Source organism: Tachypleus tridentatus, chromosome 9, assembly GCF_004210375.1.
Source record: "Tachypleus tridentatus isolate NWPU-2018 chromosome 9, ASM421037v1, whole genome shotgun sequence".
Taxonomy (NCBI): domain Eukaryota; kingdom Metazoa; phylum Arthropoda; class Merostomata; order Xiphosura; family Limulidae; genus Tachypleus; species Tachypleus tridentatus.
In genome coordinates this window covers 134,066,098-134,092,142 of record NC_134833.1, presented here as the reverse complement: position 1 = coordinate 134,092,142, position 26,045 = coordinate 134,066,098, and the positions used below count along the sequence as shown (strand labels likewise).

The window sequence follows — 26,045 nt, the reverse complement described above, 5'->3', positions numbered from 1 at the left end:
GAAATAAGACCTCTGTAGATACATTCAAACGGGGAAATCTTACAAGTAGGTAAAAATCGAAGTCTCTTGATAGAGTATTTTTACGTTGTTACTTAAGGTAAAATCACTAAAATTAAAAGTAACATACGAATTTATGCCACTAGGTTTTCTCACTGAAATTAGTTTATTAAGCTTAGCATTATGATCGTGTTCAAGCCTGGCGATGGTTTTGTTTGTTTGTTTGTTTGGAATTTCGCACAAAGCTACTCGAGGGCTATCTGTGCTAGCCGTCCCTAATTTAGCAGTGTAAGACTAGAGGGAAGGCAGCTAGTCATCACCACCCACCGCCAACTCTTGGGCTACTCTTTTACCAACGAATAGTGGGATTGACCGTAAAATTATAACACCCCCACAGCTGGGAGGGCGAGCATGTTTGGCGCGACGCGGGCGCGAACCCGCGACCCTCGGATTACGAATCGCACGCCTTACGCGCTTTGGCCATGCGAGGCCAGCGATGGTTTTCAAGTTCAGATTTTCAATTAGATTGATAAGAGGATGATAATCAATCCACGAAATTTACTTTTTAAATTCAAGACTGATTGTATTATCTTGGTATATTAGCTGTTTTATTTTTCAACGAAAATTTACAATTATTCTACCAGTATGCTTTCTTTGGCAGTAACAATAAAAAAAAGAAATCTATAGTATTTTTTCTTTCTTTTGTTTGTTTGTTTGTTTTGGAATTTCGCACAAAGCTACTCGAGGGCTATCTGTGCTAGCCGTCCCTAATTTAGCAGTGTAAGACTAGAGGGAAGGCAGCTAGTCATCACCACCCACCGCCAACTCTTGGGCTACTCTTTTACCAACGAAAAGTGGGATTGACCGTCACATTATACACCCCCACGGCTGGGAGGGCGAGCATGTTTAGCGCGACGCGGACGCGAACGCGAACCCGCGACCCTCGGATTACGAGTCGCACGCCTTACGCGCTCGGCCATGCCAGGCCTTATTTTTTCTTTCTATACTTATGATCGAATATGTAAAAAGAGCTAATGTTGTTTCTGAAATTAAAATATTGTAAACTAGCTTTTTCTGGTTTTAACACTGATGATGGAATGTAAATCAATTCCGAAAAGTTTATTAATATAGAACGTTTTGTTACTGTGCTTTTAATAATTATAATAACGGCAATAATAGAGTTGATTATTAAAGCGATTAATGGGAAATTTTCGTCACCTTAAACGTCTACTGTGATGTCATAGCTGATGAAACGTATGAAAAATAGTTCTATTATAACATTATCATATATAAACTTTTGGCTTTAATAAAAATACCATTAAAAGTACCATGGATTTTGAATTAGTTAGAATTTTTACTCAATGATTTCTGTTTATAAGATAATAAAAAGTACTGTCACTAAGATAAACATGTATTCATCCACTATCGAAAAAAAAAGTTGGTTACGTGACTCTAAACGCCATTACATTAGCAATATGTACAAAAGGAAGTAATCTGTGTAAAAGGAAATTTGTTACAATGGTGAGAATAATTTGTGATGATAGTTACAGATATGTTTTCATAATATACGTGCTTGAATTTTTATGTTTAGGTAGATTTTTGATGGAAATTAAATATTGGTGTCAATATTTGTATCAACACAATATTTGCAGTCAGTTTTCTTTGGACTTGACTTCCAGTCGCCATTATTTTGGGAAGCGTAACTGCATTAAATTGAAATTCGATCACGTTGGAGACGTATTTCGATTAAGAATTTGGCCTGTGGTAAAAAGAACGAATGAGTGTAACTCATCTTTATGGAACTTGTATACAACTGTGAAAAACGTAGAAGCTTTACAAAGAAATGTTGAAGTTATTACGAAGTTCTGAATATTTTATTATAATTTGGCCTAATGCTTATTCATTGCTTAACTACTGTGTGACCGTGAATCAACAGCTGGTAAAGTAGTATTGGTGATAATACAACAAATTTCTGAAAGTTATGAGTAATAATATCAAGGTTTATAGTAACTTTATGAACTGTTAGGTTACTTAATGTGAACTTTTAAGTGTAGTGCTTTTAAATGGTCAGTGTGATGTGAAGTTAATTACATGGTTGTTTTCATTTAGACAGCTATTGCAAAGTCTATAAAATTTGTGATAAGGTTTAGTTTATACTATTGCAAGGCCAGTAAAATGCATTGGTTTGTGGGAGACGGAAATCGTAATAATCAAGATGCTACGAAGTTTTTGAAAATGAAAAATTTTGGATTGTCAACAGAAGTAGTTAAATTTTGTCAGTCATTTTGGACTGGAGAAAAACACAGTTTTGCTGATATGGGTGTAGAAGTTCCATTGAAAATTGAAGAATTCAGAAAGATGAATCTTGATAAAGTAGGTGTTAAGGCAGCTGAACAAGAAGCTAAAAATGCAGAGATATCACTTGTGCAAAAGTCAAAATTGAACTTTAACTCCAAGTGTAATTTTGGGACTAACATGACATTCTGTGGTGAAAATATATTAAAGAATCATACATATAGTATAATGAAACCTCATCTAGTGTCTTTTAAACCATTTTTGATTGGAGGATTTGTTGGGAGTAAAATTCAAAGTTCTCGTGAAGAATTTAAGGTTCCATTTGAAAGTTTGTTAGAACAATTCTTATCAATGATGGTTGTAATGGAAGCAGACAGAAGTTTTAAAAAAAACAACCTTGTAAATAACACTCAGGGAGTTAAAAGTTCTGGTTGTATAGGAACAGCATCTTCAAAAGAAAATCTTTTAACTTCTCAAAGAATTACTCCTGTTAGTGCTAGCAACCCTAGTGAATTGAGGACTCCTGAATGTTCCAATCTAGATGGTATTAGTAACAAAATGAATATTCAGAAAAGAATGATGAATGTAAGAGCTCTAGATGAAAGCTTATCAAAAATTTCACAAATTGCCAGAAGACCAACATATGCTGCTGTAACAAAAAGTGAGAAGCAGCTAAAACCAACTTATGCTTCTGTTACTAAAGTTAATGTTCCAAGTGTTGATAAAAATAGATTTGTTTCTTCTTCAAATTTTCAGAGTCATGCACTTGATAGCTGCCATAAAGAAAGTAATATAATGGATCATTTTGGAGACAACAACAAGGAAGAAAGAAATGTGTAAACAAAATGTGCCTTGGAAGGAAACAACAAAACCTGAAACTTACAAAGGAAAAAGACTGCTTGATTCTGAAAAAATGAATTTCTATGAAGAAGACACACAAGAATTTATTGAAACTATTGGTATTCTCAACAAGAGTAAAGACAGCAGTAATGACCTACTGGATGTAGGAAGTAGTAACAGTTTCACAGAATGCAAGTCTATCAGTTTTAAATCAGATATTCAGAATGTTGAAAATTTTAGTGAGTTGTCTCTAAGTGATAGCAGTGCTGACACAAGAGTTGTAAAAAATAAAATCTCACATAAGGCTTGTGATATAGAAAGTGATAAAAATTCCAAAACTTTGTCTATTATAACGAAAATAGGGAATGTAAATGGTGTTAATGATGGTGTTAAAACTAACAAGCCTTCTAGTCAAGATTGTACATTTTTGAACACAGGTTTTGATGGTCAAATTCAGTGTAATCCAATGGATGAAATTTTTGAAGTACCCACAGTAAAAGATGTAACTGCTAGCAATAGTGAATTTCCAGTGTCGATTTATGAAAATGCTACTCTTGCCTATATTCTTGGTGGGAATGAAGATGTGGATAGTGATTCTGATAATTTTTCAAGTGATTCTGATTGTGATTGGTACGAAGATGATTCTTTTGAAGAAGATTTCTTTTGTCTGTCAGAAATATCTTTGGGTTTAATGCAGAGTGAACTAGGGTCTTTTCTAAATGACTGTGTTGATTCAAGTGCTGCTGTATCCAATAATGAAGACGGGTTGATAGCATTTGCTCTAGATAATGCTTTATGTATTAAACAAGAATGTAAGACACTAGAAGAACAGTATCTCAAAGGGAAAGAAATAGAAAGGCTCAAACAAGTCAATCAGCAGTGGAAAGAGGCAATGGCAAAAGTGCCTGAGAAACAAGTACATAAAATCAAGTGTAAAAAGGTGAGTGTAGAATAAAGTGTAGATCCACTATTATAGAACAAGTTTACGTGAGTCCAAGTTTCAATACGTGTGTGTGTTCTATTCTGTTCAACTTTCATTGATAAAGACACTGGGTTAATAAGTGTCTTTACTTAGTTGTTTTTTTCCCAGTCTTATGTTTGATTCTTATCTTCAGAATACAGTGTGGATAAGCCAGGAGTTGGCAGGCTACCAATCTCCTAGATAATATTCTAGAGTCCAGTAAAATCTTCTTTCTCATTTCTCTAGGGAAAAGGAGATAGCTTATCCTTTTTACCCCTACATCTGTTCTTCTAATATTTATTCAGTGGCCCATTACAAAGACAGTTTATTTTGGTATTTCAAGAAATGATAAAATTTTAACAAAATACATCCCTGACACAAATATAAATGTATGCATCAGAGCTGGCTATTTTTTTTTTTTACTATGTATTAGATCTATAACATCTGAACTTCAATATTATGCATTACATTGACAGATGTGTGACTCAGACATTTTAAATAACATCCTATAATAATACTGTATTATTTAGTATGTGCAAATAAAGTCAGTGGTTGTAAATTGGACCCATTGGTGTGGATTCCTGTATGTCATGAGGGGGTCTCCCAGGGAAGGTTCTGTTCTTTCAGTTTACCTCCTCTGTGATCTGAACATCCACCCATGTGTTTGCCATGCATGGTGACTTGTGAAGGGGAGGAGAAGATCCTGGTGGTTGAGGGGTCCAACCCTAATGCACTACTTTGGCCTTGAATTCCTGTGGATGAGCAGTCTTGAAGTGGCCCTTCTAGAGTCATTTGGCTGGTTCACTTGGGCTAGGAGCAACTAAATATTAGTGTTGGATGCTTTCAACAGGCATTGTGGACATTGTATCTGATGCTGGTGTTTGGGTATAGTGCTCACAAAACCCTGGCTTTGCTGCATTGTCCTTGTTTGGCACTGTAGTGTGTTCTCTTGTAGGTCTATATGGTGGGTAGGGTCAGTGGGCACTGAAATGTAGCTTCTTTATTACAGATACCCCTGTTTCTGACAAATAATGAAAAAAAAACAGATCATTGGAAAATTACCACACATGGATGACTCTGTTGTACAGTAATTATTACAGTCAGATTCTGCACCTCAATTTCTTATTATCCATTCCTTATCTGAGAAATCCTTGGGGCAGATGTCTCAATTTTTCATTCAAAAGTGATTATAGGGACTTTGCTGGCTCTCCAAAGACAATAAAGAAGTTGTGCTCTGGAGACATTTTGGCAGAAACATCTTCACCACAGCGTACCAAACTCCTCTTGAAATCAAAGGCCATTTGGAATATACCCATTGAGGTTACTCCCCATGCAACTTTGAATTCTTCCAGAGGAGTTATGGTTGAGAGGGATTTAAAGAATATTCCTGAGTCAGAGATCCTCAATGGTTTCTCCAGCCAAGACATTACTGCAGTGCACTGAATCTTCACTCGTAAAGTTGGAATTATGGACTGTACCAATGTTCTGATGTCAGTGTTTACGTCACCACATCCTCCTGCCACAGTCAAAGCAGGTTATCTGAAATGCAATATATGGCCTTATATTTCTAACTCTCTTGGATGTTTCCAGTGTTAGCAGTTTGGTCACTCAAAAACATGTTCTTTGATATGTGGTAAAGACCATGATGCTTATTGGTGCAACCTGGAACCACACTGCATTAACTGTAGTGACCCACACCCCTCTTACTTTATTTTTTGCTCTAAATTGGTAGAAGAAAGAGGTGTAACACTTAATGTTAATAATATCACCTACCCAGAGGCTCGGAAATTGTCCCCAACTCCATCTCGGACGTGCTGCTGCACTCCATTCCACTACCATAGCGGGAGTGCAGGTAGATCTTTCCATGCCTCCAACAGAGTCATTTGCAAAATATCTTGAGAATCTTGCTCCCTCTATAATTAAAAGAAGTTGACGCATCTGTATCTACTTCCATCTCTCTCCCTACCACTTCTTCTAGTGACAGCCCAGTTTCACATCCTTCAGGTTCAAGTGTTTTCTTGGGTCCATCTTCTTCTGTAGCCCCAAGAAGTATATTGATCATTCGTTCATGTTTTCAGCATTGGAATTTTTGTCCACAGACAGATACCTCCCTACTTGACCCAGGGCAGAATCCATGGAGGTCAATAGATTTTTGTTCAGTAAAGAAAAAATAACATGGTCACAAACAGAAGATCTCCCCACTACATCCTCCTCTACATAAATAACAATGGTCACTCTGATCCAGAGGAACTGTCAAGGTTTTCAGTCAAATACAGGTAACAAGGATTTTGATTGATTCTTACCATCCTGTGTGCCTCTCCTTACAGGAAACTTTTCTGAAACCTGCTGATACAGTCACCCTTTGGTAGTTTTCTTAGTACAAAAATGACAGGTTGTGTGATGGACAAGTGCATGGTAGGGTAGCATTGCTGGTTGATCAGCATGTGCCCACCCTGTGTTTGTCACTCTACACCCTTGGAGGCTGTAGCCATCTGTGTTTCCTTGGGTCATACCATTACTTTTTGTTCTCTCTACCTGCCTCCTGAAGAGATTGATAATAGTCAGACCTTCATGTCATCATTGAGCAGTTATCTTCCCCTCTTTTTACTATTGGGGAATTTTAATGGACATGATTCCTTCTGGGGTGGTGATAGTATTGATGGGATGGATTGAGCTATAGAGCATATGCTCTTGGACCACAACCTCTCTCTCTTCAATACTGGTTCTTGTACTTATTTTCTTGCACCTAGTCATTCTTTTACTGCTATAGATCTTTCTATCTACTCACCTTTACTTTTCACATAGTAAACATTATTTTAATGAATCAGCAGTTCCAGATCCATGTGGGTACGACACTTTCCCATTCTTTCCCACAGAAATTTTGAGTCTCTCAGGGCTGTGTCTTGAGTGTCACACTTTTAATTATAAAGATTAATGCCATCAGTGGACAGGTACCCCTACAGTTACAAATGGTCTTTGTAAACGACTTCCACATCTCTTTTTAGTCGTCAAATATGAGGTATATTGAGCAGCAGCTACAGGCTGCTCTCAATCATTTACTGAAGCAAAAGGTTTCAACCTTTCTCTCTCCAAACCTGTTTGCATGCACTTTTGCTGTCAAAGGAGTATTCACCCTGATCCTGAACTCTGTATTGGTGAAGTTGTGCTTCCTATGATCCATGAGGCAAAGTTCTTGGAGCTTTTCTTTGACTGGAAGCTGACCTTTATTATACACATCAAGCAGCTGTGTGTCAAGTGTACAAGGGTACTGAACATCCTTTGTGTTCTCTCTTCCATCTCTTGGGAGGCAGATCAAAGTTCCATGCTAAAAATCTATCTTGCCCTTGTTTGATGAAAACTAGACTATGGTTCTGCCAGGTCTTTGGCCTTGAAAATGTTGGACCCTGTTCACCATCAGAGGCTTTGGCTCTGCACAAGGGCCTTCTGCACTTCTCCAGTCCAGAGTTTGTACACAGTTCTATGAACCCCCTCTATACCTTCATCACTTACAACTGTCTTTAATGTATTCTTCAAAATTTCAATCTTTACTACAGCATCCCACATGGGGTTGTTTTCCTTCCTCAGTGGGCCACTCTTTTTATAATAGACAGTCTGCCATTGTTCATTTTTGCCTTCGTATCGAGGTGAGTTAGATGAATTGGGTCTATCTTTGGATGACAGTGGTATCCCCACAAGTCAGCCCATCCCACCATGACTAATTACCATCCTCAAATGTGACCTTTCTTTGAGTCATCTGAAGAAGGCAGATATTCCTGATTGGAAGTATTGCCTTCTATTTGCTGAACATCCTTTAAACCATCCTTCTGTTTTATACAGATGGTTCAAAATCAGATGACTCTGCTGTTGTTTGCCATGATTTGATTGTTGCACACATAATCCCCTCTATAGTATCTGTGTTAACTGCCAAATTGTATGCCATTTCTCTTGCCCTGTATCCACATAAAAGCTATGTAGGACACAATCTGTACTTTTTATACTAATTCACTTAAAGGCTGGCCTTTGGTTAGCCCTGAAATTGCTTCATGTTGGTTCTCACTGACTTTCAAAACCAACTGGCCCATTTTCTTTAACATCCAGTTCTTCTGGATATCAGGCTATTTTGGTATTTGTGGGAATGAGCTTTCCTAAATTGCAGCTAAGTCTTTCTGCCCTGGCACTATCAGTGCTGTTTGTTTTGTATGTGAACTTTGTTCCTGTATTCAATGCTTGGCTCCATGCCAGTTGGCAGCTGACTTGGAGTGAGCAACATAAAAACAATCTTTTCGAAATAAAACTATCTGTTGGACTTTGGCTGTCTTATTTCTGTAAGGATTGGAAAGAGGAAATTGTCCTAAGTGAGCTACTTATTGGTCAGTGTTTTAACTCATTGTTTTCCTTTATCTGGGACTGTGTGATACTCAGGTCACAATAAGCTACATTTTACTGTCTTGCTGTCGTTACGACTCTCAGTGATCTCACCATTTTAGATGTGTTTTGTCACAAGGTTTATCCATAACTGTGGACAGTATCATTGACAATGATGACACTGTCCACCTTACAGTTGTTTTCAGTTTGTTAAGGCCATTGACCCTTTTAACACTATTTTAAGTTTTTAATTCATATATTACATTTATTTTTAATATGATTCCTTTTTGAAGTACAACTAGTTCAATATAAAATTATAAAATAGCTGTAATGTCAAATTACCCAAAACCAGGACTGGAAAGGCCAACTTCAGGTGACTAATGCTGCTGTTTGAACTACCAGTTAGCCATGCTGGCAAGTTATGATAATTAAAATTATGCTACAGAAAGTCCTTTAAAACTAGTAATACTGCAGTTTCTCTTTTACTATTGTATACTAGATGTAAAAATTGGATTTAATGTTATTTGTTTTTAATTCTAAAATTAAGCTTTTTTACCTTGATTCCTTTTTATGAATTTTAATACTTTTAACTTTTTACCATATAGCCTAGTTGCTTTGTGCCATAAAATGCCAAACCAACCAACCATAAGTTGGAAACTCAGAACATTATTTTATGACTAATGAATCATTTTTCAACTTTATGCAATTTATTTTAGGTCTGAATAGTAATTTGTATAAAGAAAATTTCATTTAACTTGTGAGCAGTACCCTATGAATACACTAAATTACTATATTTACTAGTACTAATAGAGCACTGCCTTGATGGCTTGATTAACTTTTACAACACAATGCAAAGATTTTTTTCTATTGAGCTATTGATAGGTTTGTCTGCATTATGTGTGAACCAAATATATTACACAATTTGCCAAGTATTTGTCCAGCTTAACATCTGAAGAAAGGCATTGTCAACATACCTCAACATCTTAGAAAGTTGTTCTCTCTCTTTCTCTGTGTCACTTTATCAAGTTTTCCAAACATTCCTAAGTCTATAGCTTCTCCATTACCCACATTATAAGTGGCAGGTTAGCAATAAAGTAAAAGTCAGTTCTCATTTAGTAAATTCATAGTGTCTTTCCTTTATGATATCATATCCTGTTAAATGATTTTGCAAAGCTTCTGTTCTTTTCTAGAAACTAAATTTTTTTTTTTAAGGTCAACACTTCCATCTCTAGCTTGGATATCAGATCTCTGACATGCTCAGAAATGGATTATTTGTCGTGTTGCATTATTCCTTTTCCTTTTAATCTTCCTACTTAACATCAGTGGTTTAATATCTACCTGATTCACATATTTCACACAGAATGGCTAGCACTATCTCTGACATTTTCTCTTGAATAAATAAATAAATAAACTTTTATAGTTATCCATCTCAACAGAAGCCCTTCCATCCTCATCATTTAAGGGTTCAATCTCAATTTTGGCACTTAGCTTACCAAAAATTACTTTTAAAAATACTTAACTTTTAATGCTATCAAACAGCTATTCTTGTAAACCCTTTGATCTATTCATTTCTATTTTGTGATCATAATTGACTTTTCCTTTGTCGACTTAAATGTTAGAGATTCATCTCACATTTACTCTTTGTCCGTGGTAAGCCAATCAAATTTGATCTTCCTTATTTGTGTTTTTCCTCTTTATAGGATCTTGTATATCTTGAAATAAATGTGATTTACTTTTTAAAGTCTGCACATCAACTATTAACTCGTTCCATGAATGTTTTATCGTAATTGTTTCCCTGAAATTTATGAACTAAAATTCCACTTTCCTTAATTTCCGTTTGTAATAAAACATTGAACCTAATTAAAAATGTTCACTCTCTGTAAAACGCTCCCTTACTTTAAATCTGTAAGCACATCATTGTTTATGGTTAACAGTTTATAAAAAGTGGCATCCTCTCATTGATTTTGTGTAGAATACAATCTTCAATCATTTCAAGAAACTACTCTTACTTACTACTTGACTGTATAGATTTTAATAGTGATCACTGTTTCTATAATTAGTCTCCCATGATTACTGCATCATCTTTGTGACCATTTTAAAGTATTACAGTGTAGTAATATAGATCTAAACTATTTTTTGTAGATGCTTTTCATTTTGGAGCTGCAGTGGACAAACTCATTAAAATATCGGGGAAAAAAACTTCAGTTAATATGATTTGTATTGTAATTTTTGACTGATTTTTCTGTAATGCATCTTTAATTTTATTTACAATATTCTGGAAGTTAACTAATTTTTGAGCTAGAATGCCACCTAAAATGTTCTAACATTGATTGCATCACTAGCAATTATAGATAAAAAAAAAAAAAAAAATTCTTTCTTTGAAGACCCTTAACAGCATCACATAATGTAACTTGTTATGACCATTGAGTAAAGTAGTAGCCATAACAGACTTTGATAAACCTTGCCCACCATTGAGTATTTCATGCATGAAAATGTTGGTTTATAAGTGTGACAAGCAGTAATACAATGTATTAATCCTAGTGTTCTAACAGTGTAATAAGTATCAAACACATTTATGTATACGTTTTGAGGCAGGTGTAAGGTTTGTTGTACATACAACACAAATTGGCTTAATCCTTGTAAACAGTAGCTGACTGAATTCATGGATGTCACATGGTTTCCTGTCTGTGTAAGGACCTTAGTTCTCCAAATGTTAAGTGATCTTGGACTGTTACTTGTAGCTTTGAATACAACCAGTAAACACCAGATTATTAACCCTTTTGTGACAGGTCAAAGGCCATGTCATCTCATTTGTTGACCTGTGTTCAAAATTTTATTGAACTACTATTTTATGAATTTATGTAAATAAATTTAGAATTGTGGATCATAACTCAAAATATTAATACTGTATATGAGTTAATTTCTTAATAATAAAACAAATCTACATATTTTAGTGAGTTTTGGTATATTGAATGTAGCAGTTTAAAATTAGATGTTTATAACATTAAAGTACAAAGTCTATAGTTTCATACAAATTAGGAACTCAAATGACTACAGTTGACATGCTAGAATATAAACAAGAACCTGGTATTTTATTCTGTTGATATAGCTTGTGTACTGAATCAGACACAGTGGCCCCTTTTAATCTTTCTATTTTGTTGAAATGGTCCCTTATATGATTTTATAAATAATGTCCCATTGGTGGTTTACTCAGTCATTTTAATCTGTGCAAAAACTACAATATTCTTTCAATCCAATTTTTCAAAAAGGTAGATTGTGTCTTTAGGCTGCTTAAAGTTTCATATTTTTTAAAATCTAAATACATCTTAGTTACTAAGCTTAATAAATTGTAGTGGAATTTTACGGTACCAGTATAGTTATTTATGATATTTTGGTTATTCCACTGTCATGTTTAATGCATATATATTGTAGTATGTTTAGGTGTTATTGACTTTTGCTACATGGTATTTTTGAGATACACCCTGTAACCATATGCAAATATCTTGTAGGACCCATGAAATACATGTTTCTTTTGAATGAAGCCACACTAGTACATATCAACTGTAAATTGTGTCTGTCCATTTTGTAATATTTCTACAAGTAATGACTTTTTGTAATTTTATTCTGTCCCAAATACTTTGATATATTTCATACAAGTCTCCTTTTGACAATAGTAATCTTCTACAAAAGTCCAGTATTTCTTTTTACATTACTAATTTTACACAAGGCCACAGTTTTGGGTACCTCTCCTGTTTGTGCTTGCCCAAAAAAGTGGAGTTTGACAGTTTTTCTCAGTTTTCTTTTGTTAGTTTATTTTTTAAATGCATTATTTCTGAGGCTATTTTCTTGGTGATAAAATATGTAAATTTGTCTGTCATGATCCTCTTCTCTTATACCATCTAACATGGTGCAGCTCTGAAGTCTGTCTTTATTTCAGAAGTTTGTGGCAGCAGAAAGAGGGCATAAGAGTAGTGATATTTAGCCACAAGAGATCCTATTTTTGAAATAGACATGAGATTGAGAAGTATAAATTTTGGCAACACCACAATATTTAACTGAGCACTATGGAAGCTCAGCATCTAGTTAAATTTGGTGTTACTTTGGAAATTTTATTTTTGCTTGTTCACAACTTTTAGAACTTTTTAACTACAAAATTCAGTCTAAATTCTCAAAAGTCGAAATCATGTAATTTACATTTTTGTGTAGCAAGTTTGCATAATACATCCATACCACAAAACATGTGTTTACTCTATCAGCCACAAACTCAAATACTTGCCTTACCATTTTTTTTTATTATAACTGACTTTTACTTGTGGATTTAAATGATTAAAGTGGTTTTGTTTTGCAGGTCCATTTTGCTCCAGAGAAACAGCTTACTCGTGTTCACGAACTAACAGATGTGGCAGAGTCCAGAAAAGGTCCATGGGAAGAACTTGCAAGAGATAGATGCCGTTTTCAAAAAGTGATCTCGGACTTTGATAATATCATCTCACCTGTTTTATTGCCTTGTCATAGGAAAAAAATGTATGATAGGATTTATAAAAATCTAGAAAATTGAGTTTTATGTAACTTGTTGAAAAATTAACATGTGCACAAAGTTATAAAAGTTATGGTATAATTTATTTTCATGCATATTGTGCTACTGTAGAACAGTTTTTTACTATTAATTAAAACTGAATGTTGGTGTAGTAGTAACATTTCTGTATGCAAGTTATTTTAAGGCTTGAAAAGGTGAAAGAATGTTGTATTTTCTAGATGAATTGTGTACTGAACTGACAACAGTACAAAAAGTGTCCTAAATTCAAAACATTTATGTAGACAACATTAATAGGTATAAAACCAACTTCAATATTAATGTTTAATTGTTCCACATTTTATTTCAAAAAGTCACATTGCTTAAAGTGTTCCTGTTTTAAAAAAATACCATTATGATTACATCAAAGATGTTTTATAATTAAAATTTAAGCATTGCATTAAAACAAATGTACCTATAGTAAATCACAAATTCAAAATCTGTATTGGTTTCTCTTTTAAGGGTTAACTGTTAAGTTGGTGTACTCATCAAAAGGTATGAAAAGAATGCAGTGTAGACCATTTTTAAAGATATATCTCATTTATAATGTTCCTTTGTTTTCAAAAAATCTGCCAAGGTAAGGTTTGTACATAAGTTTGCAAATAATTTCTAATGGTATTCAGTAATCATTGGATTGTATACATCCATAATTTAGAGAATGGAGAAATTATCTAGCTAAATAGTAAGTAAAGTAAGTGTACACTACCAGTAATTGAATATATACCATAAGCATTGTGTTGTGACAGTCTCAAGATGTTGCTGATGCTGTCACAATTCATGCTAAACAACCATGAAACTGATTTCTCCAAAAGCAATGTGAAATACAAAAATTAAGTATAAAGTACTTCATATGTCTAACAATATCAGTTCTGTTTTGTTTTTAATCAGAATTACAAGTCTAATTCTTAATGACTTATTTTCTGCACTGTCCAGTAGATTTTTAACATATTTTTAAAGTTGCAAAGATATCTAAGCTTCAGAATGCTATCTAGCCAACCTTTGAGGTTAAGTGTCATTAATGTACATAGATAAGGGGAAAAATATGAAATGTAAATTATACTTCTTAAATTGTATAAAGGTAACAATTCTAAAATCTGAAGCATAAGTGAACACATACTATAATTTCAAACTAAATTAAAATGTTAAAAAACAAGTTACTTTAATAAATATCTTCAGATTAGTACTATATAATGATTTCTTCAGCTGTTTTCAATATATATTAGCTTTAACACTGAATTGGTTCATCATTGGTATATACCTATTGTAGAAGTGGAATTTTCATGTTGCTTGTCAGCCACATTGTGTTTATTTAGGATTATTAGCATTTGAATAACAGTTTAAACTGGAGGTATTTTATTAGTAACATGAACATTTTATAGGTGTAGTGTTTGTTATGTAGAAAATAAGATGTCTTGTTACATTTTAAAATCAAGACGTTAAGCTTTACCAAGAAATCTCATTTAAAGCTCATAAAAACTTCAAGAAAAGATGGAAGAGGTTCATTCAGGATTAATACCAGCCTATCTGAATTTTGTTTAACATTGTGAATACATTATAAGTTCTGTCAGGAGAAACTTGTGTTATTTTTGGCTACCAGTGTTACTTTTCAAGTTTTGTGTGATAAGAAAGCATGTTGTCTATTATTAAAATTTGATGAAATATGAACATTCAAATTGTAGGGCTAATCTTTATATCTTGTGATGTACGTTACAAAAATAGCTAGTTTTTTAAATAAGTAAATACAGGATAAATTTCAATCTGAATTAATGTTACTTTTTGATAAGCTTAAAAATTTAAGTTTTTACACTTTTGTGGTATTATTAAAATGTTGCTATTTATTTAACACAAAAATTTGCAAATTTAAAGTTTGGAATGAAAATTATAAAACACCAATCTGTGAAAATGTTCTAGATAAATTGCATATTGAAGTTTGTTGGACTTTTACTAGGATATCTTTCTCACTCTAAAGCAGTGGTTCTTAACCTTTTTCATTGTCCTACCCCCTGAGACTCCAGGGTATTACCATGACCCCTATAATAATTTTTGTAATGGTGAACTTTGCGTAAAAGTAGAATAAAACAAAACTATATAAAGATCCTAATTTATTGAAAATGTTAAAAATAAATGACCTTGAGAAATGCTACAAGTGCTAAACAAATGTAAAATCCATGGAATTACTGAACATCATACAAAACCTACGTATTCACTCAGTGTGAGGGTTAATATAATATATACTAAATACGATGGAAACTTTATTTATATATTTTAAGTTTGATATATTAATATTATATAGTTTAAAAATTTAGGTAATTCAAAATGTAATATATAAATTTTTACTCAAAATTAGACAGGTGGTTATGCAACAATCATCTCGACGCGGTTCAACTGCAGCACATCAGCGTGTTTCTCATTGGTGGGCAGTTACAGGAACTTACTACAAAAACTAAACTGCTCCGTGATTTCCCCAATAATTCCCAAACCTTCCGTGACTCCCCAAGAAACTTCAAATGACCCAGCAGGGGGTCACGACCCCCAGGTTAAGAACCACTGCTCTAAAGGGATCAGATGTTTATTGATTGACATTTTACTTGATCAGTCTATTTATCTGATTAAACTTCACATGAAAAACAAAATTAAATGTTTGCAAATGTGTAATAGAATCTTTGGGAATGGTGCTAAATTACCATGAACTGATAAGTGTAAGAAAGATAGTTTTATTGGAAGATTTTATTACTTTGAGATTTTTTTCCCGATTGCACGCTAAGATGCCACATTTTAGGATGTTAGACAGGAAGGTTAAACATGTAAGGGAAAAATAACTCTGGTAAGTTCTGTATGTCAAGTGATCCAGTTTGTGGTAAACAATTTCATAACATTACAAAATATTATTCTGAGTACTTGTAAATTGAGTCAGTTTGAGAGAGAGAGAGAGTTGTAATGAAGTTTCAATCTAATTTTTATTGTATTGAAAGAGGCAACTCAGTATTGAACACAAAGATTAAGCTGTTTATATGCAGGTTTGAGCTAGATATAACTTTGATCTTCAAATCTGATTTAGCATCTATGTCAAGTTTGAAATGTAGTGAAAAAAATGATGTTGAATATTGTTGGTTTTTCATGTTTCTTATATTGATGTTTGAATTTGTATTTTAAAATTGACATATTGTAAAGGGTGACAAAGTTTGAACCTAAATATACTGATTTTTTTAAGTGTATTTTGCATAATGTGTGTATAAATCTTCTATGAAAAATGTAACAGGTTTAACTTGAGATTCACTATGTACAATTTGTATTACATACATTTAATTACAAAACTAAAGTGAATTTTCAAAATATGAACATATACTTTATCAAACTACCATCACTAAAGAATATTGCTTGAGTTTTCCATGTCTTCAATATTGCTGTCAGAAATACACATTTATAATCAAATATGTATGGTAATTTTCTCAGTAATTAAGTATCCATGAATTGTTACATAAACATTTTTAATACGTTTTTTAACCAACAAGAAAGACCACTTTTATTGTATTTAAATATGAGAACTTTGAATAAGGGAAGAAAAGTTTAAGTTTCAAATACTCTGAATAAAAAAGATTTAACAAAGAAACAACAACAGACAGTTTTGAGGTTCATTGCAATGTTATGAAACTGATACTTGCAGAGAAAAAGGAAATGGCGGAAAGTTGGGAAATAATAATCAAATGGTTTAAGTGTAAAAAATTAATTGCAGGGAAACTGAAAAGTAAAACTGTACAACTGTTCAGTTGTAACCTTAGTGTACAAGTAAACTACAGGGTAGCCCGTAAGTTCCTACCCATCCATACGAGGTCTGTTCAAAAAAATACGCGGACTGTTTGAATTGCGCGGCTCCAGTTGGTTCCAGGGGAATCCGCTTGGTGTCGCTAGGTTCGCACAGATCAGCTGATTACGACGCCATTTCCCGATTGCAGATATCTTCATTTGTGTATTAGCTACGCGGTTTTAAGTGAAGTGCGACTTTTTCGTTTAGCGGATTTCAAAATGAATGACCTGAAGGAGCAACGACTTGCTGTGAAATTTTGTGTTAAACTTGGAAAATCTGCGACTGAAACTTTTGCTATGCTTAACACGGCTTACGGTGATGTTGCTATGAAGCGTACGGCATGTTTCAAGTGGCATAAACGTTTTAAGGATGGTCGACAGTCCATTGAAGATGATGAGCGTCCTGGACGTCCTTCCACGTCAACTGACGACCCACACGTCGACAAAATCAACACCCTGGTGCGGGCAAATCGATGTCTGATTGTCAGGGAGCTTGCTGAAGAATGTGGGATATCGGTTGGATCTTGTTACGAGATTTTGACCGAACAATTGAAGATGCACCGCGTTGCTGCGAAATTTGTGCCTCAGAACTCGTGAGTTTTTGGTCAAACACTCGATCACTGTTCTTCCCCACCCCCCTACTCACCTGACCTTGCTCCTTGCGATTTTTTCTTGTTCCCCAAACTCAAAAGACCCTTGAAAGGAAGAAGATTTGAGACGATTCCCGAGATTAAGGCAAATGCGACGAAGGAGCTGGAGGACATTACAAAAGAAGCGTACCAGGACTGTTTCAACAAGTGGAAACACCGTTGGGATAATTGTGTGCGTTGGGGAGGAGAGTACTTTGAAGGGGTCCCAGACCTGTAACTTCTAAATAAAGTACATTTTGTTTTATGACGTCAGTCCGCGTATTTTTTTAACAGCCCTCGTATGTTATTATGTTATATTCAATTACGCATGTATTATAAAATTTTCTTTTTTTCAGAGAAATATGGCCGATGTAAACCCATTTACACTTGGAGTGCGTATTGTGACAGGTACGCATAATATTATGTAGCGAGAATGAGGGACAGCACACAGATACACTGATTTATAAGATATATGGATGGGTAGGGACTTACGGGCCACCCTGTAGATAAAACTTAATGTAAATAAAAGTTCATTGTCCTTAACAAACTAAAGGCTTCTTAATTAAACACCTGGAAGTCTTGTATTTGTTTATATTTTTACCGGTTAAGCCTCTCGACGCGCAGTCAACTAATCGCGAGCTTGAATACCGTTACCAAACATGTCACTTCAGAGATAAGGGTTTTATAATGTTCGGTAAATCCTACATTTCTTTGGTGAGCATTGGCTGTGGGTGATGCTGAGTGGTTGCCTTCATTTTATAAAGTCTATCACTTCTAAATTAGGGACGTCTAGTGCAGGTGGTTCCCGAGTAACTTCGTGCAAAATTCGAAAAACAAACATTTGAAAAGTCCACTTTATCAGTAGAAGCAGTTAGGTTTTATTTTGTTGTTAATATGCACAAACATTTCGCATTGTTTTCGCCAAATTCCTCTAAAGTGATGATGACTTACAGAGGTCTCTCTAGTCAATAATGAATCATAAATTTACCCATAAATCACTGGACGTTGATACCGCTATGAATAATGATACACAAACATGGATACACGTAAGACAATGATAATGACGATTTCATTACAGTTACACAGCCGTAAATCTGCGGACTTGTAACATTAGAAACCGAGGTTCAATATCTGTGGTAGGCTCATTGCAGTTGGCTATCCGCGTGTAGCTTTTTCCTGAACGATGAACAAGGAAACAAAACATTGCAGTAAAACCTAAACGTCAAAGAAAACATTCTGCTAGATCGCAACAAACCAGGAGAAATGGTTTACAAAAACACAGCCTCTAAAATATTCTGTCGTCATAGAAGGAGGACTTAACAGCCACAATTGACGGGAAATAAATTATCTTTTCTAATAGTCAGCATAAAGTGTCTGTCAAGGTTGGGAATATTTTATCAGGGAGCCAGAACAAGCTGAACCAAATAGAATTCTAAAGGAATAGGCTGCAGACAGTTTTGGATCAAGTCAGATAAATAAACGCTTACCGGGTACTAAACCTCAGCCTAAAACTTTTGCCATAAGGGGTATATACTTCTCAAAAGGCTTAGGAGAAATAGCTTTGTCAGGATTTAAATTCTACGCATCACAATAGAATGAACCTATTATACTCCTCCATTTCACGGGTCGCTGCGCACGACAAACAGATGGGTGGACGTTCAGATCCCAGAGGAGGTAACTGAAATAACCTTTTGTAGAAGGACCGGTCATCACGTACAGGAATCCTCACCAAGAGCTTGCTTGTTTTAGAATAAAGCTATATTGAGCTATTTGCGTATCCACCGCAGGAAATCGAATACCAATTTTTAGCATGTAACTGTAAATACAATGAAACACACAAGCAATTGAAAACGAGAAAAATAAAATTTTAATAGGAGAAAACTTAGAGACACTCTCATGAATATTTCCAAATGCATGTTCACAGACGTTATTTCAGATTACTCCAAACCAGCACAAACGAAAGATTGAATTGAATTAACACTGAAGATAGCCAAAAAACACCACACCTACAGCGGATAATAATCTCAATTACAAGATTTTACCCTCTTAAAATTCACAGTTCAAAATACCAACATTTATGGTGCACTTGTTTCAAAGAAACACGAGAGTAAAGACTCAATCCAACAAAGAAACCCATTGGTATTAAGTGAAAACTTATTCTATAAAATAGATTTAAAATCAGTGGGTAGAAATAGCCCTACTATTTAAATCAAGCCTCTGTAAGTGAAATAAATGAATGTATTACAGTAGATATGTGTTTAAAAAATACCGATATGATTATAGCAGTGATCAGAATATATTTTCACCCAGTAAATTAATAGATAAAAATTTATTACGCAATATCTTTGGCCATAATAACAATTCAATATTTATAGGCGATTTTAATAGCAAACACAGAACTTTTGGATGTAAAACAACAAATATGAACGAAAGAATGCTATTATTAGAATTCAGAGAAAAACCCAATTTGGTATTACTAAATAATTAAGCACCAGCGCATATATCATATTCATATGGCAGTAGTGAAATACTTGATATATTTTTATGTTCCTTCGATATAAGCCAGAAATGTGTACAATTTAGAGTAAAACAAAATGTCGATAACGACATATTGCTAATATGGCGCGTCTTTGATCTCAACCCCCACAAAAATAAACTCCAAACACATTTTGTTTTGAATTTCGCATAGAGCTACACGAGGGCTGTCTTCGCTAGCCGTCCCTAATTTAGCAGTGTAAGACTAAAGGGAAGGCAACTAGTAATCACCACCCACCGCCAACTCTTGGGCTGCTCTTTTACCAACGAATAGTGGGATTGACTGTAACATTATAACTCCACCACGGCTGAAAGAGCGAGCATGCTTGGCGTGACGGGGATTGACCCTATGATCCTCAGATTACGAGTCGAGCGCCCTAACCGCCTACGTGGTTAGTAATCGTCGAAAAACCCTGTAGAACACGGGGAGTACTTTTAAAATGGGCGTTTGTTTGTTGAGAACTGGTATCTGACAGTTTTTATGTTTTTCGAATAATCGCGTGAAGCTTCACGTGTGGTAACCGCCCCTAATTTTGAACTAATATAGAGAATGCAGTTAGTCAACAAAATACTTTGTTAACTCTTCTATTACCTTAATGAAATAGTACGATTTGACTGTCAATATATATTTACAATTTCATTTTTAACCAGTTTAAAAAAAAAAACATCAAAATTTGAATGATACCACAATAGTTCTGTTTCCAGTGCAGAATTTAAACTTCCTTTGCAGTGGTGATGGAATATGCTAACTGGATTGCTGGTCGTATCATGTTTTATTCCAGTCTTATCCTACGTTCGTACTTTCTTTTACCAAAGTTAAATATTGAACCATGTTCTGGTTTCGGTTTAAACTATGCCGCTTATCTTGTATAACCAACAGCCGCATAATTTGTAATCATTCGTTCACGTTAAAGTAACGTTGTAACTAAATTTAACTCGATGACTTATCACATTGCTACAGAAACGTTTTAGAAAATAAATTCGATATTTTGATCGTCAGTTTGTGTTCCTCTTGTTCTGTTAGTTTTACGCATATTTTATGAATTGGCCAGGTGGTTAAAGCACTCGACTCGTAATCTGAAGGTCGCGGATTTGAATCCCCATCACACCAAACATGCTCGCCCTTTATCCGTGGGGATATTATAAAGGTTCGGTCAATCCCACTATTCGTTGGTAAAAGAGTAGCCCAAGAGTTTGTGGTGGGTGGTGATATCTAGCTGCCTTCCCTTTAGTCTTACACTGCTAAATTAGGAACTGCTAGCACAAATAGCCCTCGTGTAATTTTGCGCGAAAATCAAAACAAACAAAAATATAAAGTTAAAGATCTTGTTTATAGTAATGGTTTATAGAAAGAAAGAAATCGTTTCTCATGTTACGAATCTGAAGATGACCAAGGAAGATCGAAACGTTGTTCTCTCCTCATCAATAAAAGTGTTAATACCCATACCAGCCGTTCTGAGATACATTTTTTATTTCATGTGGGTTTCTCGTCATCAAGAAGGAAATTGTTTACAAAATTATTAATTATTTACAGAATATTATTAAGCAATAGTAGTGACACTTGCAAAATAGTCGCTCTTGCTGTGTGATTAACTTACACTTTTAATAAAAATATCCCCTCTCCCAGTATCACAACAGTGTGCCTGTGGATTTACAACTCTATATTGTATCGAAGAGAACCAGCGCTCCTCAGCTTTCTTATTTTCTCGGTTTTCTTCGACAAAAACAATTCAGCTTTTTTCGTTTTCTACCTTACCCTTCAAGACACGTTTAACCCTTAGAGGGGTGTGGGGCTGAAGAGAAACAAAAGTTTTTGAGCGCCCCTGGTTTATCTTTGAAGTTTCCCCCTCAAAGGTCTTTAAAACCTAAACGACTATCACGTTTAAAAAAGAAAAAAAGCCCAGATAGCGCAGTGTAGTTTTGTAATTTAACTGCAAACAAACTTTAATATGCAATATTGTGAGATAACTATAATATTGGTGTCGCAACTTGATGCACTATACGAGTAGCTGGTGAATACGAGACAATGAGTAAATCTAGGAATTGGCTCAAATACAAAATGAGTATGTCGTAATCTCCATTAGCAACTGGCATTGTGTTTAGAACAGATGGAATGAACGCAAAATTAATTGAGTTATACGTTTTACATATATAAGTGATAGATATTTCAAAACAACGTATTCACGTGTGTCAATACAAGTTAGGTAAAATCCGAATGTTGCTTAAGGATATGAAAAAAAACCTTCCCTTTATGATATTGATAGAGTAAATATTAACATCCTTTAGAGGTGTGATAAACAATAAACGCCCATGGAAACACGACTGTAACATTTGATTGCGGTTCTAGAGATACGGGCCAACCCCAGCGTAGCTGGTATAATGGAAATTCTCTGTCTATTACTCACAAAGTTAGTTGATCAATCAGAATATTTTAAGTAATTACGTCACATTAACGAGAAGTAATACACTTCCGGGTTGTTAAACTAAACCTGTTTTACTGACACAAATAAAACAACAGTCTCCAGGACTTGGAATCCCGTTTTCTTATACAAAAGTAGTAATTTAAAGTTTACGTTAGTGTAACTGTAACCTATTTTGGTTTTGATATTGAAACAGGTATCTAACTCATATGGTGCAACATCGTTGAAATGTTACATTGATGTTGGATGTTTAAATGTTACACTTGGTTTACTACGCATATTAGGCACGTAATAAAGTACTTTTATCAAACTGTCTTGGTCGATTTTCACAGTGATAAAATTAACGATAAAAGGAGAAAAATTGCTTGACCAAACTCTTCATACCGAAAGTAAAGCGAAGACTCATGAAATCATGCAGGTTAAAGAAATATATTTGTTCCATTGAAGAACAAATAAATTTAGACTGTGTGTGCGTTATTATGTTACGGTCAATCTCAATCGCAGTATTCGTTGCTATAAGAGTAGCCTAAGAATTGGTTACGGGTGGCATTAGATAGAGATGGCTAGCGCAGAGACCCCTCGTGTAGCTTTGGGTGAAATTCAAATACAAACTGAAGACAATATATGTCGCTATATTTACATTTTCTTTTTTACGTTCATCTACCTACCCATATAAAAATAAACATAGTTCATTACCGTAATTATCGAGATTATTTAGTAAATGACTAATATAATTACTGCGGTTGAAATAACTAAATAAGCATTCTTCTATAACTCGTAAAGGATGATTGTTTACTTTCAGATACCCTTTATTCTAATTTCCATGCAAGTGACATCATTGCAAACTGGATGGTTACATGTAACGATTGTCAATAAGGCTTGTTTGCTGAGCTTAATTTCTATGTTTTAGCAAGAAGGCTAGCTGGTTTTTCACTTCTTATGAATGATAGTTGAGCTAATATAAATAAATAAACAGCGTTAAAATAAATTGTTTTTTTTTTTTCTTTTTGCTTAAAAGCTGATTTGCAGACGACTTAATATAAAACTAATAATAATTACAATTCTGTTGCACAGTATAATTCACATTGTTACAGTAGCTGCTCATGGAAAGAAAATACATAATTACTCTCTTGTAGTGAAGTCAAAGTCATTTCAAGAGATGGTGCATGGACTTATACAAGTTTTATCTTATGTATATGTGTAAAAACTGGTCTTTTGTGTGATTTAAAAGTGTGGTATTATTACGATTCTTGTTTTTATCTTTGTCCGTCCTCTTTCTCGTTCCAGCAGCTGTAAGTCAGATAAGTAGAACAGAAGCCTGCCAGTATGATAAAACTCCAGAAAATACAAACAAACTTCATACGTTGTATTAATAAATATTTTATTTTCAAACTTTTGTCTGCTTCTTTTCCTTTACTGTCCATGTTTATTTGTTGCTTAAAACTTCCTAAATCTTCTTCTTGTTAAACACTTAGAAGTATTTAAAAGATACATTTGGATAACTCAAATCACAACTGGGTCATCACTTATTTATACTTTTGTGTTTTTTGGTAGGCAAAAATGTTAAATAGTTAATAATTGAATCGGTATTTGGTGAAATTGTATAATCACAAAACTGAGGACATCAGAAATAATTGTAATCGAATAATTTTGGAAAAACGGTAAAACATGTAATTAATTTATAAGAGAAATAAGTAAATCATCAAACTTATAAGAAAACTGAACTGCAAAACTGTCTTAAGTTAAATGTTAAACTGTAATTGTATTTTCGAAAACCATGGTTAATATTTTAAATAGATATTATTTCTTTCACTTGTAATATCATGTTTCTTAAGTTATTGTCGCTGTAACCTTTCATAAACCTAGAAAATTAATACGTCTTTGTTTAGATCAGTTATTATTTCTGAATTTACTTAGAAGTTTAATATAAACAGGATTTACTCAACCTCGATTTCAGCTCATTTTATTTTTAAGCTTGTTACAAAAGTCAATACGGAGGCCAATTTCAATATTTGTTGGTGAAAGAATAGCCCACGAGATGGTGGTATATAAGGTTGCCTACCTGCTTTTATTCGAAAGGAAGGGGAGCTAGCGTAGATAGCCCTCGTGTAGCTTTGGAAGAATTTAAAAACAAAAAAATCGAGGCTTAGATGTCCTATGTTAAATAAGTCAGTATCACCCTGTTTGGACAGCGCTAAGTCTACAAACTTAGAACGTTAAAACCCTGGGTTCGAGTTCCCATAGTGGATACAGCAGATATCCCTGTCTAATTTTACTCTAAAACAAACAAATTTAAGTAAGAATGTATTCTCAAGATGGCTGGTGTAGGTATTAGCTGTCTTGAAAATACATTTTTACTTCAAGTGGGTTTCTCGTCATCACGAAACTTCAGTAACCATTAATAAAAAAAAAAAAGGTTTTTGATACTCAACTATAAATACGTCTCTTTTCTGTGTATTTAACGTGAACACAGATATATAAACTTATCAAGTTATAAAGTACTTTTTACTGTTTACGAATAATACCAACGTTAAAAACGTCTTAAAGCATATGTTAAGAATAAAAACACAAATAAACTAAACGCAGTAAAAACGTATTCTCAAGACAACTGATATGGATTTTAAAACTTTATTATGGTATTTATTAAAATAAAGTACAGAACAATGTTCTAACCTTCTTAAGTCATCTTCGGGTTAACAAAGAAAGTTTGCAACTGACTGTTGCCAGGCGCACGTCTTAGAGACAAGAGTGTAAACGGGTAGGGAATTGTAGGGGACGTTGCAGTTAGATAATAGGTTTTTAATTAGTATAAGTTTAGGTATAAAGGTGTTCCTTTATATTGGTTTAATTTTGGTTTTAGTTTCTGTATAAGTAGGGCTTCTTTGATTTTGCGTTTGCTTATATTTGTTTCACCACTTAGTATCTGGGTGTTTTCAATGGTTATGTTGTGTTTATTTGATTTACAGTGTTCAAAAATGTGCGAAGGAGTTTTTTTTTCTCTTCTTTGAATTGGGTTCCCATTTTTCTGTTTGTATTTCCAACGTAGAAATCGTGCCAATTGTTACATACTACTTTATAGATAATGTTGGTGCTGTTTGTCAGTGTAGTTTTTACATCGTAGGACTTTAGTTTTGTACCTGGTTTTAAATAAATTTATGGTTTACTGGAATGTTGTGTTGTTTTTCCCGTTGATATTGGGAATATACGATATGCAGCAGTGTAAATTTTATAGTTTGTTGTTTCTTGGAATTTATTATTGTTTGTTTATTGTTGATCTAGGTGTGTGTGTGTATAATTGTTTCCACGGTTTTTGGAAGAAATTTGTTAGTGTTGATGAAGTGTTGTTTTCATCATTAATTTTATCGAGTGGGCATAGTTTTGTGGCTGTGTTTATTTGGTTTTTTAATATGTTGAGTTTTTGTGTTGTTTCATATGCTTAGTCCCATGGAATGTACAGTCTTATATGGGTGATTTTTCTGTGGATTTCTGTTTTAAATTGTGTATCGGTTCTTGAAGTTGTGAAATGCTGTTTGATTAGCTTTTCGTGTTCACAAGTAAACTTGATGTTGCAGTGTAAAGAATTAACGTGGTTGAAAAAAACTAAGTGTTTGCCCTGTAGATGTGAA

At 34.2% G+C, this 26,045-nt stretch overlaps 1 protein-coding gene across 4 annotated transcripts; it reads left to right on the top strand.

The window, feature by feature from the left end:
- Nucleotides 1–1,448: 1,448 nt before the first annotated feature.
- LOC143226426 (uncharacterized) lies at nt 1,449–23,765 on the top strand. 4 transcript variants are annotated; one of them, XM_076457364.1, is made up of 3 exons: nt 1,449–4,072; nt 12,807–12,982; nt 23,707–23,765. In XM_076457364.1, exons 1-3 carry the CDS (start codon nt 3,125–3,127, stop codon nt 23,726–23,728), a joined length of 1,146 nt encoding a protein of 381 aa, XP_076313479.1. In that variant the 5' UTR covers nt 1,449–3,124; the 3' UTR covers nt 23,729–23,765. The 4 variants fall into 4 exon arrangements, with proteins under 4 accessions (XP_076313479.1, XP_076313480.1, XP_076313481.1 ...); XM_076457365.1 differs by having other exon boundaries at nt 23,710–23,743; XM_076457366.1 differs by lacking the exon at nt 23,707–23,765 and adding an exon at nt 13,494–16,244.
- The last annotated feature ends 2,280 nt before the right edge of the window (nt 23,766–26,045 follow it).